The 16,924-nt window shown below is 55.7% G+C and overlaps 6 protein-coding genes across 6 annotated transcripts; 3 read left to right on the top strand and 3 right to left on the bottom strand.

Moving 5' to 3' along the window:
- Positions 1 to 196: 196 nt before the first annotated feature.
- On the bottom strand, positions 197 to 936 carry B0H18DRAFT_566543 (uncharacterized protein). The gene is made up of 2 exons (XM_048038621.1): positions 474 to 936; positions 197 to 411 (listed from the first exon to the last, which is right to left on the bottom strand). Exons 1-2 carry the CDS (start codon positions 685 to 687, stop codon positions 248 to 250), a joined length of 378 nt encoding a protein of 125 aa, XP_047890727.1. The 5' UTR covers positions 688 to 936; the 3' UTR covers positions 197 to 247.
- A 909-nt stretch (positions 937 to 1,845) lies between these two features.
- B0H18DRAFT_880374 (nucleoporin-interacting protein NIC96) lies at positions 1,846 to 5,044 on the top strand (the record flags this gene model as incomplete). Its single annotated transcript, XM_048040762.1, has 12 exons — positions 1,846 to 2,009; positions 2,065 to 2,404; positions 2,452 to 2,604; positions 2,657 to 3,019; positions 3,074 to 3,237; positions 3,294 to 3,477; positions 3,547 to 3,696; positions 3,747 to 3,870; positions 3,927 to 4,189; positions 4,246 to 4,620; positions 4,672 to 4,866; positions 4,922 to 5,044. 12 exons carry the CDS (start codon positions 1,846 to 1,848, stop codon positions 5,042 to 5,044), a joined length of 2,598 nt encoding a protein of 865 aa, XP_047890726.1.
- Positions 5,045 to 5,078: 34 nt separating this feature from the next.
- Positions 5,079 to 7,263, bottom strand: B0H18DRAFT_1021550 (UPF0052-domain-containing protein). The gene is made up of 11 exons (XM_048029541.1): positions 6,911 to 7,263; positions 6,653 to 6,853; positions 6,533 to 6,602; positions 6,393 to 6,483; positions 6,286 to 6,342; positions 6,005 to 6,212; positions 5,835 to 5,952; positions 5,692 to 5,771; positions 5,581 to 5,635; positions 5,374 to 5,524; positions 5,079 to 5,313 (listed from the first exon to the last, which is right to left on the bottom strand). The coding sequence occupies exons 1-11, from the start codon at positions 7,230 to 7,232 to the stop codon at positions 5,185 to 5,187; spliced, it is 1,482 nt and encodes a 493-aa protein (XP_047890725.1). The 5' UTR covers positions 7,233 to 7,263; the 3' UTR covers positions 5,079 to 5,184.
- Positions 7,264 to 7,269: 6 nt separating this feature from the next.
- B0H18DRAFT_566255 (uncharacterized protein) lies at positions 7,270 to 8,635 on the top strand. The gene is made up of 6 exons (XM_048038620.1): positions 7,270 to 7,523; positions 7,586 to 7,732; positions 7,793 to 7,917; positions 7,969 to 7,976; positions 8,033 to 8,142; positions 8,195 to 8,635. The coding sequence occupies exons 1-6, from the start codon at positions 7,463 to 7,465 to the stop codon at positions 8,314 to 8,316; spliced, it is 573 nt and encodes a 190-aa protein (XP_047890724.1). The 5' UTR covers positions 7,270 to 7,462; the 3' UTR covers positions 8,317 to 8,635.
- A 3,404-nt stretch (positions 8,636 to 12,039) lies between these two features.
- Positions 12,040 to 13,630, bottom strand: B0H18DRAFT_1189272 (Di-sulfide bridge nucleocytoplasmic transport domain-containing protein; the record flags this gene model as incomplete). The annotated part of the gene is made up of 5 exons (XM_048036031.1): positions 12,040 to 12,422; positions 12,487 to 12,695; positions 12,745 to 12,959; positions 12,983 to 13,379; positions 13,543 to 13,630. The coding sequence occupies 5 exons, from the start codon at positions 13,628 to 13,630 to the stop codon at positions 12,144 to 12,146; spliced, it is 1,188 nt and encodes a 395-aa protein (XP_047890723.1). The 3' UTR covers positions 12,040 to 12,143.
- Positions 13,631 to 14,492: 862 nt separating this feature from the next.
- Positions 14,493 to 15,657, top strand: B0H18DRAFT_880291 (Clp protease-domain-containing protein; the record flags this gene model as incomplete). Its single annotated transcript, XM_048040753.1, has 7 exons — positions 14,493 to 14,660; positions 14,718 to 14,789; positions 14,840 to 14,983; positions 15,096 to 15,219; positions 15,281 to 15,414; positions 15,501 to 15,528; positions 15,584 to 15,657. The coding sequence occupies 7 exons, from the start codon at positions 14,493 to 14,495 to the stop codon at positions 15,655 to 15,657; spliced, it is 744 nt and encodes a 247-aa protein (XP_047890722.1).
- Positions 15,658 to 16,924: the final 1,267 nt, after the last annotated feature.

Genomic DNA, 16,924 nt, shown 5'->3' with positions numbered 1-16,924 from the left:
AGCTGTGCGGACCCGAGATGCGCAGTTCCGTACCACGCGACGTTCTGGCAGCGGCGTGCAATAGCGAGCTCGACATGAACGTTCCCATGCTCCAGCGCCATCATCTGGAAGAATCAAGAACAGTGTACATGTCAGCAACAGATCGCAACGCCCATCCGCAAGGGACCGTATGCGAAACAACTCACAAGTACCATGTTCACAACTCGTGAGCTATGCGCGATGACCGTCAACCGCTAATCCGACCATCTCATAGCACCAGGTGCGACGAGCTCTCACGCTCCGCGGAAGTAGTCGTGATCCCCAGAAGGAGCAGCTCACCCGAATCCCTCCAACAAGTACACACCTGCGCCCGCTCTAACGCCTGCAAACCAGACATGCCATTTTCTATTGTATGTATGCAAGCTGTCATGGCTGCAGAGTACGAGTCCGTCCGTCAGTCACCAATATACAGATGTGCTGCGAGGAATACATACACAGTAGATCAAGCGAGACAGAGATGCGAGGATGACCGCCGAAACCACAGTGGGCTAGTGGCAATGCGAAGGGCGAGGGCATCTCACTGCCGATCGCAGCACCCGCGCCGAAGCCGACACTGCCAGCGGCGGAGGTAGTCATTTGCAGAGAAGAAGCAAGCGCAAGGATTTGTAGGTTGACGAGGTACCGTAGCATCGCGACCGAGCTTTCCATGCTTACTCTTCTTCTGTCCAGCGTCTTGCTGCAGATCGAGTTGACCGGGGCTGCCTGCGGTAGGGGCGGGGGTTAGTCCAATTCCGCGGCACGCACTAGTTGGTGCGGCGGGGGCGGGGCACGCGGGCTGGGACACCGACTAGACGGTAGGCAGGGGCAGCGCCGTCGAGTTTCTCGTCGTGGTCGGAGTGGAAGACGCCTTGACGGCCGCGGCACCGGCCGGTCCAACAGTCGGCGTTCGTCCCGTCGATCCTGTCATCGAAGGACAAGGGATAGTCGAGTTTTTGAGGCAGTGTCGGTAGTGCAGAGGATGAAGGTGCGTTGTGTCATAGGAGATATGGCGAGTAACGTACCGAGCCGTCCTCATTGAGCCTGAGCGAGGCGGGGGAGGAGGGACTGCGCAGCGACCAGGTGCGCCAACAGAGGCTGTCTATCTCCCCGATTGGAGATGCGCTTGCCTTGGTCGCAGAGGGAAGCCGGTTGCGCATGAGGTCCACATCAGCTAGTGAGACGAGGTTGTGCGTTACGAGGTCGTGCTGGTCTGCGAGAGGACAGGCAGAGAGAGGATACTGCGAGAGGTCGCAGACACAATGTTGTACTGGAGTTACTCGAGGCCCTGGGACGACGGGCCAAAAAGCTGGAAAGGACGAGCGGAGACCAAGTAGACGAGTGCAAGGTCGAGACAAGGGCTACCTGCGCAGTGTTTGTGATCGCCCTTCGGGACCGCCTATGTAGTATTACTTGCGACATCATGGAGTGTCTGCGTCGTAGCACGCTCAGGGTGTGTCATGCGCGGTGTTGTAGAAACTGCTGGAGTGGCGAGACGAGACATGGCGACGCGTTCATTGTAGTCTCCCGTAGGCAGACCCTAAACACGACTTGTTGGGTGGGAAAGGGCGGTCGTGTATGTACATAGTATGGCGTTGATGCACGATCTGGGAATGCTGACTCAGCGGCACTCACAAAAGGCACGTGCCATACGCGTCGAACGTCGGACGCGAGCGACTGTCCTTGTATGTTCGCTCGCAATAATTCTGGACCAAGCAATTCCGTCTGCACCCTCTACCCCTTCCTGTCATACCATTCTCACCTAAGACAGACCTGGCTTATCTGGTAAACTAAGACTAAACATTGTCTCAAGAGTTGAACGGATTCACGATGGCGGCCGACTTGTCTGCCCTCTTGACCGCGTCGAAGGCTCTCACGTCGCATCTCGCGCGGCCAGACCTCCCGTCTGTCCACCTCTCTCTGGATCAGATTGAAGCCCAATCACGACGTCTTGTCTCTCGCCAACCAGGAACGTCGACAGACAATGATCGCGCGTAAGCACCGGATATCCTTCCAAGCGCTGCCCAGTACGCTGACGGGTTCCTGTAGAAATTACCTCCTTGCCCAGGCACGCGTCGATGCACCAGGTCTCGCGAGCTCTATAGCGCACCTCAACACTACGACGACCTTCACCCCACTCCAGGCGCTCCAGGACACGGATGTGGCGGGCTACCTCCGACATGCTCATGAGCAGAACCTCATCTCCACGATTGAGGAAGGGAGAAAGGAGACGCAGGAGGAGTTTTACCGCGTGCTGGAGGATAGGCAGCAGCGCGACTGGGAAGCAAGGAAGAAGCGGGTATTCGAGCAGCTCGGTGGCCGGGTGGGCGGGGAGAACTTGGCAGTGGCGGAGCTGAAGAAGAGTATGCACGGGAAGAGCTTGTTGTCGGTGAGTAAACATGCGTCGATTTTGTGCCTTGGCTGACTTACGTCTAGACGAGTGTTGGCCCCGCTCCGAGCTTGCAGATGCAGGGCAAGATGATGGCATACGCTCGTGCTGTATCCGAGCTCAACACTGCAAGGCTACGTGGGACATCCTATCCCATCATTCACGCCCTCTTCTCCTCTTCTGTTACCGTGAACAACGATGTATGTCTCTTGCACCCTGGTTCCTCGCGTTCACATCTCACTCGCCTTTCAGCCCCGCTCCTTCCAGCTCTCCCAAAACTTCCACGTCCTATCCAAAATCACCGCCGAGCCACCCGCGCTACCGCCACTTGAACACGCCGGCGCGCATATACTCAATGCACCGCTTTTCGAACGCAAGTACGCGCGGGTATATCTTGGTGACCCCGAATCGCGCGAAGCTGTCGAGCTGCGCAAGCAGATCGCGCGCGGTGCTAGAGAGGCGTTGGAGGAGCAATATTGGGACGTCCTGGACAGGACATTGCAGGCTCGTCCCATCGAAGCGAGGCTGGGTGGCGATCCGAGCATATCGAACAAGGTTCGCGCGTTCGTGCTCGTCAGGCATTACCGGAATGGCGAATGGGAGGACCGGATTGAGGTAAGCATGCCAATGGCCCGCTTAATATACGTGGCCTGATTGTGCCGTGTGCAGTTGATTGCGGGTCAACCGGTCTGGGCGAAGCTGTTCTACCTTGTGCGTACAGGGAACCCACAAGACGCGTTGGCCGAAGCTCTGCGCTACCAACAGGCTATTGAGCACCGTGAAGCAGGCTTCATAAGCCACTTCCGGGCATGGCTCGACTCGCTGGACCGAAAGTGCGTTCGCTCAGTCGGTCTCACCTCATTCCATCTCATGTACTCTCATTATGTAGACTGCCGAAACCACATCGAGACCAAGTACACGCGGCGTTCAACGCGCACATGCTGCACTCATCCACTGCGGACCCGTTCAAGCTCGCGCTCTACAAGTTGATGGGCAAGATCGACCCGGCACGGAGAAGCGTGCAGAACGTCACTGTCACGACGGAGGACTGGCTCTGGTTCCAGCTGTCCATGGTTCGCATACCTTTTCTGAACTGCAGTACTGCTGGATTACTGATTGGATGCGCGCATATATGCATGTAGGTTGACGAAGAGGAGCACGGTGGTTTGCGCGGGCTCTCGGAGGTGCTCCTGAGCTACGGGGAGCGCCATTTTGATGGCGTACCTGGACAGAACGGTGCTAGGCGAGGTGTATGGGCTGGCGTGTTGCTGATGTGCGGTCAATTTGAGAGGGTCAGTCCTCGACCTGCTTGTCCCCGAACAACGAGCTGACGTTTTTGTAGGCCGTCGCTGCATTGTGGGATCATCAAGAGACAGAGGTAGAAGCTGTTCATCTTGCCATTGCTCTGGCATACCATGGGCTTCTACGTGTCCCCTCGCGAGCCGAAACGTCTGACATGACTCCCTGTAAATTTGTACTTCACTCTCGGTGCCTACATGACACTGACCGTAGGGCATAACAGTGTCCCTTTCCCCGACGTCACCACCAGCCTTAAGCCTTTCGACGCTGATTTGGCGGTATGTGCGCACTTTCGTGAAGATGGACGCACGGGAAGCATTGCAATACGTCTACTGTGTCAGCCTCAGCGCAGACCAGAGCGGCGGTGTTGGCAAGGAACAGCTGGAAGCTGCGTGGGAGCTCGTTCGCCGCATCATCGTCCTCGCAAACACCGGTGCTGCATGGGAAGAGCTCGTCGGCGGGTTCCGTCCCGACGGCACACGTTTCGTATGTCTTCTTCACATCTTCCACTTATCGTCCCGCTCACGCCGTAACCTCCCCAGAGCGGGCTTATCGAGCAGGGCGCACCCCTTCTCAAGCTCGAGAGCAGCCAAGAGTATAACGAGCAGGTCCTCGTGCGCGCGGCGAAGCACTCGGAGGAGAACGACCGCGTGCCGGAGGCGATCAAGCTGTACAACCTCGCTGGCGACTACACGATCGTCATCGCGTGCCTCGCGCAGGCACTGGGCAACACCATCGGCCAGCCGAGCGGCGATGAGAAGGCGCGCGCAATCGAGCGGACGGCGGCGGATATCCTGAGGCATTACGAGCGTACGAACAGGGCGGTTGGGAAGGAGAGGGATGCGGTGATCAGGCTGCTGAGGGTAAGGGAAGCGATGGAGGCGAAGGAGAATGGGAGGGTCGAATTCGCTCTGGAGGTAGGTTCCTGTTCATGCCGAAGCCGTATTGCTAGTAACGAGTGCTTGCAGGTCATGGAGTCGATAGACCTCATACCTATGGACGGGGACGTCGCCAAAATCCAGCGACGTGCGGAAGAGTTCCGCGACCTCCCAGAGGCACTCCAAAGGAATCTGCAAACCTTCCTCACTCTCACCATGGACACACTGGCCAGCGTCCACCAAAAGGTCAAGGCCTCGCTCATGGCCGAGGCGAGTCGCCAAGTGGTGAATATCGTTGGTTCCTCGCAGTTCAAACCTGTTTCGCTGACCTGTTATGTAGACCCTCGCTGCTCTGCGGAAGAAGTCGCGATCACTCATGATCTTTGCGGGCACGCTGAAATATCGGCTGTCCCCCGACGTGTATTCGTATCTGGCGCGGTTGGACGTCGAGATTGCTCTCTAGCGTGTTTCTGTAAATTTTTCTTGTTTTCTGCAATTGTATCTTCTACATAGGCTAGATATGTTGTGTCTGTCACATGAAGGAAGCGGAGAGACAGATTATAAGGTAATGGACACGGTCCAATTGCGCCGGGATGCACACGTTCAGTCGCGAAGTGACGTCTCTACTATGATGCGATGCATGGCAAAACGAACACAATCCGCGTCGAAGAGAGGGGTGTCGGACTTATCGTCCAGCGTACCCTTCACCCGGATGCACTGCACGCCCAGAGCCTGGTTGCGAGCCGTCTCGAGTCAGTACTCTGGTTACACAATGAGTAGGCCATCACGTACGGTGATTTGTGCCTCGTCCACCTCGACGGTGGTACCCTGGAGGTAGACGATGTGCGTGATAAACGCAGAGACGGGGTAAGTAGTGTCGGCCCTGCCCAGGCCGCCATAGGAGGGAGAGTGATGAGATTCGTTCAGCGTACGCGCGATCGTCCTGGAGAAGCGAGGGTCAGACAAGGCGGTTCCATATTTGCGAGTGGCAAGGTGTACTTGACGTAATCCACGGCTGTGTAGCCGTCCGTCTCTCGGTCGTTCTTCGAGTTTACTGAAGGATGCGCGTTAGAAAGGGGGTGATACAGATGTCCGGCAAATGGAGCTTACGCAGGAGGACCTTGGCACGGAGAGACCGTGAGCGCGCGATGGCGCTCGCTACGCCTCTCAAGGCAAGGCAAGGGATGATACTGAGTATCGGGCGGCGTGTGTCAGTGCAAATCACCGAGTTGGCACCAGCGGGTGAAACGCACCTCGTCCACAACGACCCGCAAGAGTACACCAAAACATCATTCAGCGACATGTTTGTGATGTAGTCAGGGTTGGGCGACGGGTGTATCTCGCTCCCATACGCGTTGATGTAGTACAGCCCTATCACCCGTCTGGCCGTTTCTCCTCGCCGGTGGGAGATGCAAACACTCACTTGATATCCTTGCGCCAAGCGGCTGGTAGTCCGACTTATCGTGTGCCTGGAACATCACGTTCCCCTTCGGCGAGACCACACCATCCAGGCCGTCTACCGGGGACAACGGGTCCGCATCGTGCTCTTCCGCGCCGAGGACGCTGATGCTCGGTGGACGTGCCACTGGGTGGGATATCTCGCACTGTCCGACGAGCCTGCCGCCGTCCTCCTTGAGAAGGGGAGGGAGAACGACGAGTATGTCATGTCAGTGAGGCGTGCACCGCAGAGGACGGAGGTCTGACTAGTTCTGCGGCGATCGTCACTGTGTGGTTCGTGACGATGACGGGAATGATGTTCGCCTGGGATGTAATGAGAATTGAGTGAGATGCGCGAGGCTCAGTGGACTCACCTGGCTGTTTGTGATGGAGGAGAATAGAAATATGGCCGAGGGAAGAGAGCGGAAGAAGATTTGGGCGGCAGAGAGGAAGTAATTACCGATGCTGTGTGCTTGTTGGATCAGACCTTCTCGTATAGTGGAGATTGGCGTACCTCCCATTCACGAACGAGAAGTTCTTATGTGCTCGCTTCAGTACCTCACCTTCAAAGTGCACCAGGAAGCCTAGCAGGCATGCGATTCATGTGCTTGGACGACTTGATAGCAGTACCTACCTCGGATCGTCTCCTTCCTGTCATTGGGTATCCCGGACCACAACGGGCTCCTACCCTCGACGATGTCCCTCCATTCCTCGCGAGCTTCGCGCTCAGAACGTTCCGCGGACAATCTGTATGCAAGGAGGTTACGGATACGGTCCAGGGACGATGTTCTAGGGGCGGGCGGTATCAAGCGTACAAGACGCGACCGTATATCACCTTCGTGCACTCAGTCCTTAGTCCTCCCTGCAGCGTACGATATACGACAATGCATACCGATAGACGGTCCGCCCAAGACGCGTATAATCTCACTGGAAGAGCCTCCGTCGTCCGAGACAGGAAGCACATAGCACGCGTTCCCAAAGGCCGAACATATCGAGTTGCACCCTGTTCCACCAGAGATCACCAGAAACGAGGGTGTCGCTTCCCTCTGGCTGGTATTATCGCAGAAGCAGTCACCGGACGCGATTGCACCTCCTTGCGGTGTCGGCGTAGGCCGCTCATTACGTCCAGTCTGTGTGGGTAGGTCGAAGATAGACGACCCTGGGCTGTCTGCGCCGGTGGGGTCAGGGCCCGGCGAGAGGGTGAAGCAGGACATCTTCAAGTCGGTCGCTCGATGCGAGTCTGACTGCGAAGGTCATCATGGCGCTTGCTCTGCGACACGATCTTCTCATGCTCACTCGGGCGGACGTTCACACACTCCCTTGCAACTGGCTTGCTGCTGCGTCTCCAGGCGACTGACCAGGCTTGAGGACGACTATCCCGACGTGTAGGCTGCGAAACGCAAGACACTATCCTGCTACGCGAAGCGACTGTCCTACAGACACTATGTCCGACTTCCCTGCCTTGCCGGGCTTCTACAAGCTCATGTATCTCTACATCGAACCTGGTACATGGAATACAGGTTCTGTACTACTATAGATGACGAGACTCATCGCAGATATCCTGCAGCGTCGACAATCCTACCGTCTGTGCTTGCTTGGTTCTTCCCAGGCGCAGAGTGGTTCCACCACGGCCTCATACCCTCAGCGGCACCCTCACCTCCTGCAGGGTTCCTAGATGGACGAACAAGGATGGCCATTTGGCAGCTAGGGAACTGTGAATATTCTTTTAACCTACCATTCAATGCTGAATGCTGACATCGTGTGGGACGACCAGGCTACCTCTTGCTTGGCCTGATTTCTAGTTTTGTGTTTAGAGCAGTCCGAGACGCGCTGCCTGACAACCCGACCGCTCAGGAGCGTATTTTGGGCGCGAGTTTCACTGCGTTGGCCCTTGCGGATGTGAGTGTCGCTGTACTATCCCGGTCGAGCTGACCAGTAACGCATTTGCAGGTCACCCAGTGAGGCATAGTGTCGTTGTACCCGTTGCGATGCTGAAGCATCCTGTTTGTAACAGTATGATCTGGTCTTGGGTTGGTCTGCCTGGCGACCTGAAGTACAATCCGCTGGCTTGGAATTCGATGACGCATGGGAACATCTCGTTCGTGATCGTACTCCTTGGGGAAGGTAAGGCCTTTGGTATCTGTAGCGAAGTTCATCGCTAATGCAACGTTGACAGACTCGCTTGGTTTATGGGAATCGGGAGAATTCGGTATTACTACGGTCAGGGACCGAAGGGTAAAGCCGCATGATCAACGCGTTCAACTTTGTAGAACCAGACATTCAAAATGCGAGGCTTAAATTGGACTCAATGCCCCAATAGTTCGTTGCCCGGAGATTGGTTGTACAGTACATATATTACTTCGTGATGCGTGATTGTTCTCCAGATGACCATGCACTATCCAAAAGACGAGATCGTCTGCGTCTCCTTAAGGCACTGCCTGTCGAGTATGCTATACCATCTCAGCCTGCAGGTTTCGTCGAGGCGTGAACCTAGTACTAGTGTGTCGAGGTGGACCATACATCCTATGCATCAGCATCAAGCTTTAAGTCATGAGTCCTTTGCCAAAGACACATTCGTACATTGAGTAGCGTCATATGTTATGTAGAACTTGCTGACAGTGGCGGTCAAACGACCTATAGTTTCGGACTCGGAGACGTTGAAGAGTGAGCTGTGCCTGCCAAGGGCTCAATATTCAATTTTCGAGTATGAAAGAACGTTCGAAGGCATACGCATCATGCCCAGTTGTTCGGGATAGCCTAATGAATAGCTATAGCCTGTCATAAGCCGGCCAAATGAAGAGCTGTCATTGAGGGTCATCGGTTCAATAGCTCCTTTCCGAAGGCGTACTGCGGTCTGAAGCATTTGCATTTGGGTTGAAAAGCACTAGGTCATACCATTCTAAGATTTGCAACCGACTGGGACGTGCATCGAGCACGTATCATCATGTCAGTGGCCCTGACATGGCTATCCAGCGTCGTTTCAGCGGCGGTCAGGAGATCTCAATCTCAGCTGTTGGCTCAGTTGTCGTCATCTAAACGCTAGTTGTACGGACAGAGTAACTGCGAGGCGTCCTGGCAGGTCACGACAGCAGGCGCATGATGTACTTACAAGATGCTGCGCAGGAATCCAAGGGACACATCGGGCCGCTGTCTGCTCGGTCACCTTGACAGGACGGTCGAGCGCGAATCTATACTTGAGTGTCATCGCACGATGTAGCGAGCTCCCAGCGATCAACCATGCCAAACCTGTGCGCGCCGCCGAGAACTTGAAGAGCCTCGGAGCAAAGTCAACAGAACGGCAGGATCGCGATGTGATGTGGATCACAAAAGTCATTCCTGGCAGCGACACCTGTCCGCGGAGCTCCTCCTGGAGATGGACGTGCGCAATCTGAACAACGTTCGCGCCAATCATGCATCAATAGACTGAACTCATCTCGGATGACAATTGAATACTGAACGCTCTCCCCGCGGCCCCAGACGGTGGACACAATATCGAGATGAGGGGGAGTCGGTGCCAGTCAGTGTAGACCGCCGGCAGCCACCATCATGCCGGACTGCATTTGACGAAGTTGACATATGGTACAAAACTAGCCAGCCCTATCCCGGGCTCCCCGCGGGCCTTGAACCAGACATACCGATCTGGTCGCGATGTTATGGAGACCGTTCTACGGGGCACATCAAACGACGCTGACATGGGTCGGAGCGCTCTGTCAAATGGAGGTAGGGAAGAGTCAAACTTGCAACGTTTTGAACACTCACTGGAAGGAGCAGCAGCATCACAGAACATCATTGTTGTACGCGCATAGGCAGTTCGACGCTGTAATGGCAAGGCCCGGAAAGAGTACATCAAAGTCTGCAGCAACTCGGTACTGAAATTCCAACTGACTGCTTCTGCACGAGGACATTGAGCGTGCGAAGGCGAGCGTTCGCGGCCACAAAGTCCGGAAGCCTGTGCCGCGTGGCCCGCGTCACTACCCCTGCGTACGACGCATAGACGGCAAGGCACAAACCGCGCCACGACGACTTGACAGCAACCTCCATTGGCATTGGTCAGCTTGCCGAGCATTCTATGGTCTCGTTCGGTGCTCCTGAACTCTGGAGTTGCCAGATAACCTATGGCGATAAGTGAACGGCATCCTACGGACTGCGGTGTCTCTGATGTTCGAGAGGCGCTATAGGACGATAGGCTCAACATCGTAGATTTAGAGGGGAAACGTAGGAACGGACCTTCTATATCAGAAGGTAGACAACAGCGATTCGAACGCTGACCGAGCAGTCATTTCGGTCTCATTCGGCCAACATTAATTGTCTCCACCACTAGATAGTCAGGTTGTACGAATATCACCTTCGACGCCTAGGGAAGAGCAGTTGAAGCAATTGTAGAATTTGCGGGTACTGTAGAAAACCCCAAGCACCGCTGTGACTCCTCGCGAACGAATGAGCATTGGGTCGACAACGATATGTGACTTAGCATAGACACAGCAGTAGCAAGCTGGTGATAACATCATATTCCAGTGTTTGCACGGGCCTTGTACATGTAGCCTGGACGCATAAGCCGCAAGGACCAAAGTCAGTTGTCACGTCGGGAAATGCAACATCCTGACGGCTGCCGAGGAAGTGGGCTTCGCTGGGCGTTCCGGAACCGGACGGTGACTTCGCCAGGGTGCCATTGCATGAGCTTCGTGAAGAACGATGTAGAGCAAAAGTCTCACCCGGTCTCTTTACCAACGGGCTTCCGTGACGGACAGGCGGAGAGAGATTGGTAGTTCTAGCAACCTGACCAGAAGGTTCTGAAAACGGCGTCCCCGGGTTTCCCCAAGTGGTCTGATGGTCATCGAAGTGCGGCACAACGACGTGTGAAAGACAGCAGCAATGCGGAATGGGACACACTACGTACGGCTATCAACCATCGTTCGGATGCTGTGAGCGCCATTCCTACGTGAGATCCTGAAAGCCGTCTTAACGCCTGTGTTGTGAAATGCATGCCATGCACGCAGCATGCCTGTGTCACCTTACGGAAAGAGGCGAGACCATGCTGACCGTGTCGTCCACCAGGAAACGGGTTTCTTCAGCGCATCTCTGGGCATTGACAACAAGGACTTGACGGCGATGGGCAAGTTCGTCAGCATCGAACTTGTGCATGAGCTTCTGGGCGACTCGCCCCAGGCCTGCCACGTCGACAGTGTATCAGAATCTGTGTTCTTTACTCTGATCGAGATCCAGCACTGTGGAGACGTTGCGCGCAGTCAGTATATGCGGAAGCTTCGGAGGACCAACTTCGGCATAATCGTGCTCACCCAGTGATGCACTTGCATTGCCTTGAACTGCAGACACTCAATTGTACGAAAGTTCAACTCCGAGCCCAAGTATAATATGCTGTAGCCAATGCCATCTGGGAGAAGACTGATACCTACGCATTGTAACACGGCGAGCGAGTAGCACGCCGTTGGAATGTATTGCCTGACGAGCAGATCTCACGCGAACCCTGGTTCCTGGGCTGCGTACGCATCCTGGGAGTAGCCATTGCCATTGCCTGCATTAGCAAAGTCCTCAGCGAACCACTGGCGCATGACGCAGTTCTCGACCCGTCCCTCGGGATAGAAACAAAACACTTCACTGGTATGCAGTTACGCGAAGTGAGTATGAGACTCCACTTGTAGCTCTGTGAAATTGAATAAGCATCCCAGGCTGTCAAGGGCGTGGCTTGGTGGGCCCATTGATGCATCACTGACCGAGCCACCCTTGTAGCTATAAGTCGCTTTGAACATGTCGTCATCACATCTGCGCAGTAGAACCTCCTTCAGCTGAGGATAGGAACACACTTGCCACAGAACACCTGAGTTATCATCGCGGAAGCCATCGCGGGACAAACCTCGCACGAATCCAGTACTCCCGTAGATGTATATACGCATATACATGGCTATAGAAACCTGTGAGACAGACGTGTCACCACGCTGCCAGGAACGGGCTGACGAAGAACTCACATGGCTGTGATAGTATATGCCTGATCCATAAGTGAGATTGTTAATGCAAATAGGAACCAAGACAGTGTCATCGGGAGATACCACATGAAGCCCCTTCCACGTCTACATAGAATGCCAGAGCGCCGTTATGTCAAGGCGTTTCTAACTGATCTTTTTGGCCATGCCACCTTCCAGGCGACGTCTCCTACTCGGCGTCTGAGGGACGTCGTCCTGAGCGGCTGACCACGACTTGCTCCATTCCGGCGGAGGCGACAAATAGTGGTGTGGTTGCGGATACGCGACAGGAGGTGCAACGGGGAAGGCCGGCATCGGTGGATGTGCGGGGGAATGATGTGTTGCAGGGTTGATACGCGCACGGTACAGAGACAGAAGCGCGTTGATGAACACGGTGAGGAAGGCGAGTGAGGTGAGGGTGAATATCTGGCAACATCGCCGCATATACATTTCGTCAGCCACTCTCAACAGAGGCACACGAAACACGCACGAGGGTCTTCCAACTTATGGGTTCAACGAATCCATTCACGACTTCGGCTATGAGCTCCGCGCCAACGCGCGCCCGACCGACCTTCGATGGGTCGCGGTTCATGCATGTCTCCCAGGCCGAGCATTGATGCGCCATCGCAGGGATCGGACTTGTGGCGCAGAGATTCGACTTGTGCTGCAGGGCGCACTGTGCAATCTCCTGTACGATCTCTGCAGGTGCCTCAGTACAAGCCCAGGCTGCATACACTCGTTGACGCACCCATTGAATACTCTGAAATTCGCTGCTCAACATCCCGTTGCACCGTGAGGATGAACTGGACGAGAAGATAGAGGAAGACCAGGATAAGTGATAGGTTGAAGAAGAACTGCAAGTAGCCGAGCAGCACGTAGGGCAGGTCGGATTGTGGTGCGGAAGGCCCAGGCAGATTAAGTGTGTAGTGGTTAGAAGTGTTCTGCGTTACTACCCCCGCTGGTCTTCATCGTCGCTCTCATCCGACACGTCGCTTTCATCCTGCTCCAAGCCTCGGCTCTTACCCCGTGGTGCTCTACTGCGTGCCCTCGCCCTCTGTCGTGACCTGTACACGCGCCGTACGGCGCCCAGAGCCATAGCTCGCTCTCCCTCCCCTTCATTGTCGTCTCCTTTATGAGGCGATTGCTCCCCTGGCCTAGACGGGCTTGAGTCGGCCATGTCCACATCGTGGATCTCGGGCTGAGGGAAGGCTTTGGTAGGCGAGAAGTTCGGGGGTGGTGTCCATGCGGGCGTGTGTGGTGTTTGTGGGATGGGCTCGTTGAACAAGAATGGTACGTGGCTATTCTGCCCGAAGGTCGGGAAAGAACCTGCGTGCGAGGGTGTGGGGAAGGCTGGAGGAGGCGGGTTCGCGTCTGTAAAAGGTCCTGTATCAATTTCATCATGAGCCCTGGATGCCAAAAGACCAAAGAGTAGGCTGTATTGCGCGAGATGTCTCTGAGAGTACAGCGTAGTGCTGCTCGGTAGGTCGAAGCTGCTTACACTACGCTCCGGGGTCCTTGAGCCACCAAGGTGATAAAACTCACTCACGTTTTCGTGGGGTGCTCGGATCATCATCGCCCGACGCCCATGCAGGCTTCGCGACGCTGCTTGGTCGAGAGGTGAACTCGAAGTCCATCGGCGTCTCCGTCGACCTGGCTGTGGTTCGGAAGCGCGACGCCATCTCGAGATGTACACGATAGATTACAGTTCGTACGTGCCGTTTCCGTGTCCTTCAGCGGGACTATCGTGACGGTATGTCGTGTCGCAGGGCGTCGCTGTCGTCAGTGGACTGGGCGGACGAGATGAACTGCCCAGAAAGACGGTGACGGGCCCGACGAAACGCGTGAGTCACGTGGACGCGGACGTGGCCGCCACTGCGCGCGCGTGCGCCGGCAGCGAGCGCTCAGCGATCGTAGCGGCGCAAGCGCCGATCCCCGACTCCTGCATGGCACACAGCTACTCAGCCTGCCACAGCAGCACCATAGTATATTATGTGTGTATTGTAATATTGTACCATCGGAATGGTATGGAGACTCAATTGGAAGCCCTCACGCCCGCGGCGGCTTCGCCGCCCGGGCGTCTCGGGCTTCCACGAGTCTGAGCTAAGTACACGGTGAACTTACTTACCATAATACATAAGCACTACAGTGCATGCGAGGGCTCCCAACGTAATAGAGGCCCTCTTGCCTTTGGGAGGAGTTATTTGGTGGTCAAAGATCCAGACGTCCAGACGCAGCCAGATGCGCGGTCGGATCCAACTGCCTCGAGCTGCCTCGTAAGACACTCGAGCATTGCTGCGATACCGCTTATGGGAATTGTAAGTCACGTGTTTCCCACGGAGGGAGCGGCATCGCCGGCTGCGAACGACTTATGGTCGACAAAGCCCTCCTCTCCCTCCGGTCGGAGTCGGGGACCTCTGTAGACTCTTCGACGACAAGGCCCTGCTTGCCTTGCTGCATTGCCAGTGCCACATCTTGCTTGCACTAGCGGGCAGAAAAATGGCGACAACGCGGGTTTTGAACAGAGCATCGTCGTTGCTCGGCGCCATACGCGCCAGCCCGCGGTTGGACGTACCAAAGCGACACATCCACAGACCTCTCATTGCGGACTGGTCCTCGCCGCCTGCCATATCTTCCAATCTGGTTCCGATAGTCATCGAGCAAACAGTGAGCACTGCAAGGCATTCAATGGGCGAAGCATGATGTCTGAGAACGTCTTTCAAGGGAAGAGGAGAGCGTAGTTATGACATTTTCTCAAGACTACTGCGAGAGCGCGTCATCATGCTGTACGGTTCAGTGAGCCGATATGCCTTCTCAACCAACACCGCTCTGAATGTTATGAATAGATACGGGATACCGACTCTGCGCTGACCGTCGCGCAATTGCTCTTCCTTGAAGCGGAAGAGACATCAAAACCGATTCACTTGTACATTAACTCTCCAGGCGGTAGTGTCACCGCAGGACTGGCCATCTACGACACAGTAAGCATAGTGCATTCCTCCCTTTGTACGCTTCGCTAATCTATGCAGATATAGATGCAGGTGCGGTGAACTTCTTTATAACAGCGCAGGAATCTTAGATTCACACCGCATGTGGCTACAGTACGTCTCATCGCCCATACACACGTACTGTGTCGGCCAGGCATGTTCCATGGGTTCCCTCCTTCTGGCGGCCGGGGAGAGGGGCAAGCGACATGCTCTGCCGAACTCTACCATCATGATCCACCGTACGTATTCACTATGGCGTAACGGTCACTGGACGCGTTCTCTGACACAATACGTTCACAGAACCTTCGGGCGGTGCTTCTGGTCAGGCGTCCGACATCGCCATCCACGCGAAAGAGATTCTTCGCGTGCGAGAGCAGCTCACGCGCATCTATCAGCGGCACTGCAACAAGGAGGGCGAGAGCGTCGACGACGGCGTACGGCGTTTCGGTATGTACTATCCACCGCCTCTTCACGGTGAAGAGCGTAGGCTTACACGATGGCTCGACCAACCTCAGAGCAGGCATTGGAGAGGGATTACTTCATGACGGGTGAGCGAGTCGATGTCACGTATCTGAGATCCGTTGTGCTGACCCTCGAGCGCAGCGCAAGAAGCGTTCGAGTTCGGGATAGTGGACAGCGTGCTCGAGAAGCGGCCGCAACTAGACACCGCGATATAGATTCGCCGGATCCTGTACCCGTACTGACTTCTCACCGTGGATATGACGATGAGGTGAACGTTCCCGTGCCCACGCTCCATCACGCTCGAGAACCCTCGAGTTGCTTCACTTCTCGCGGGTGATCTGTGAGGTAGGGCCAGTCACTTCCCTCGCTATATTTTGCGGAGACTTCTGTGAATCTTCCTCACCTTCCAGTTTATGGTGAGGATCTGCCGCTCAATCTCCCTTACATTGTATCGAAGAGCTGACATGTGTTCATCCGCATATGAGCGTGGAGCCTCGTGTTGGTACTCAGCCAGGGGACGTGTACACGGGCCCCGGGTGCAGTGCTATCGCTCGCACTTTGTGCTCGTCGTCGAATTGTTGGTCAGCCGCGGCATGGTTCATAGTTGCCATCTTGCGATGAACCTGGACAAAGTTAGCGTGATAGGGCAAATCAGGCTCAGCGAAATGCGAGACTATCATGATCATAATTCGTCGAAGACGGTCTGAGGTACGTAGTCGCCTTCCATGCGCGCACCCTTGTCGGGGCCGGCTGCGCATCGAAGTGGTCTGTGCATCCTGGATGCAGAAGGGCGGACGAGTCACGGCCATGCATTGTGATGCACCACCATGGTTCAGACCAGCATCTTGGCGGGACCAGGGCCGCGTCCGTCTGCAGTCCGCATATATGTAGGGCCCCTCCCTCCGACCCCCGAGTCCAACTCCGAACCCGAAATGAAAAGCATCCGCGATGGCGAGGTTCCGGACTGAAGCGTGCGGGGCTCTGGGCTCTGATATCGACTTCGTTGGCTTACTCACATTGCATCGGACCGCATCGATCTCCACTCGACAGACTTAGCGTGTGTGAGTGCCCGGCCCCTCAAGGCTTCAAACGCGCAGCTTCGCATGTGAATGGACGCGGAAGTGAGTGATGGCGGACTCGTCGCGGTGCGTGGATCTCCCGGGTCGTCCTGTCTATATGCGTCCACTCACACATTCTCTGAATCCTAAGTATGTCTTATCTCTGCAGCCCCCGCGATCAAGCTCTGTTCGACGAGCACTCCATACCGGATGCAGCCTGCCAGTGGCATGTGGCGATGATGGACTTTGCTCAGACTGGGATGGTCCCCACGCGTTGGTCCACCCGCCCATCCATTCAAATCTGAACACATGCATTTCACAGAGTCCGTTCGAGAGACGAGAAGCCGGATCCCCGTCGCGTCGAAACCGTCCCACGCCGCGCGTCCGTCCGTCCCGCTTCTCTGCTCTGCCCCTTACTTACTCA

Source organism: Fomitopsis serialis (genome assembly GCF_022376445.1).
Source record: "Fomitopsis serialis strain Sig1Antser10 chromosome Unknown B0H18scaffold_61, whole genome shotgun sequence".
NCBI lineage: Eukaryota > Fungi > Basidiomycota > Agaricomycetes > Polyporales > Fomitopsidaceae > Fomitopsis > Fomitopsis serialis.
Note: the sequence above shows the minus strand (reverse complement) of the source record. Positions and strands in the feature narration are given on the sequence as shown.

What these genes read in the sequence shown, in the direction of transcription:
- B0H18DRAFT_566543 (XM_048038621.1), bottom strand. Translation starts at nt 687, where the DNA reads ATGGAAAGCTCGGTCGCGATGCTACGGTACCTCGTCAACCTACAAATC. An exon ending in TGTCTCGCTTGATCTACTGT is followed by an intron (nt 412 to 473) that starts GTATGTATTCCT and finishes CGTACTCTGCAG; the next exon opens with CCATGACAGCTTGCATACAT.
- B0H18DRAFT_1021550 (XM_048029541.1), bottom strand. Translation starts at nt 7,232, where the DNA reads ATGTCCTGCTTCACCCTCTCGCCGGGCCCTGACCCCACCGGCGCAGAC. An exon ending in CCTCCATCACAAACAGCCAG is followed by an intron (nt 6,343 to 6,392) that starts GTGAGTCCACTG and finishes ATTACATCCCAG; the next exon opens with GCGAACATCATTCCCGTCAT. An exon ending in CCGTGCCAAGGTCCTCCTGC is followed by an intron (nt 5,636 to 5,691) that starts GTAAGCTCCATT and finishes CGCATCCTTCAG; the next exon opens with TAAACTCGAAGAACGACCGA.
- B0H18DRAFT_566255 (XM_048038620.1), top strand. Translation starts at nt 7,463, where the DNA reads ATGTCCGACTTCCCTGCCTTGCCGGGCTTCTACAAGCTCATGTATCTC. An exon ending in GTATCTCTACATCGAACCTG is followed by an intron (nt 7,524 to 7,585) that starts GTACATGGAATA and finishes GATATCCTGCAG; the next exon opens with CGTCGACAATCCTACCGTCT. An exon ending in CATTTGGCAGCTAGGGAACT is followed by an intron (nt 7,733 to 7,792) that starts GTGAATATTCTT and finishes TGGGACGACCAG; the next exon opens with GCTACCTCTTGCTTGGCCTG.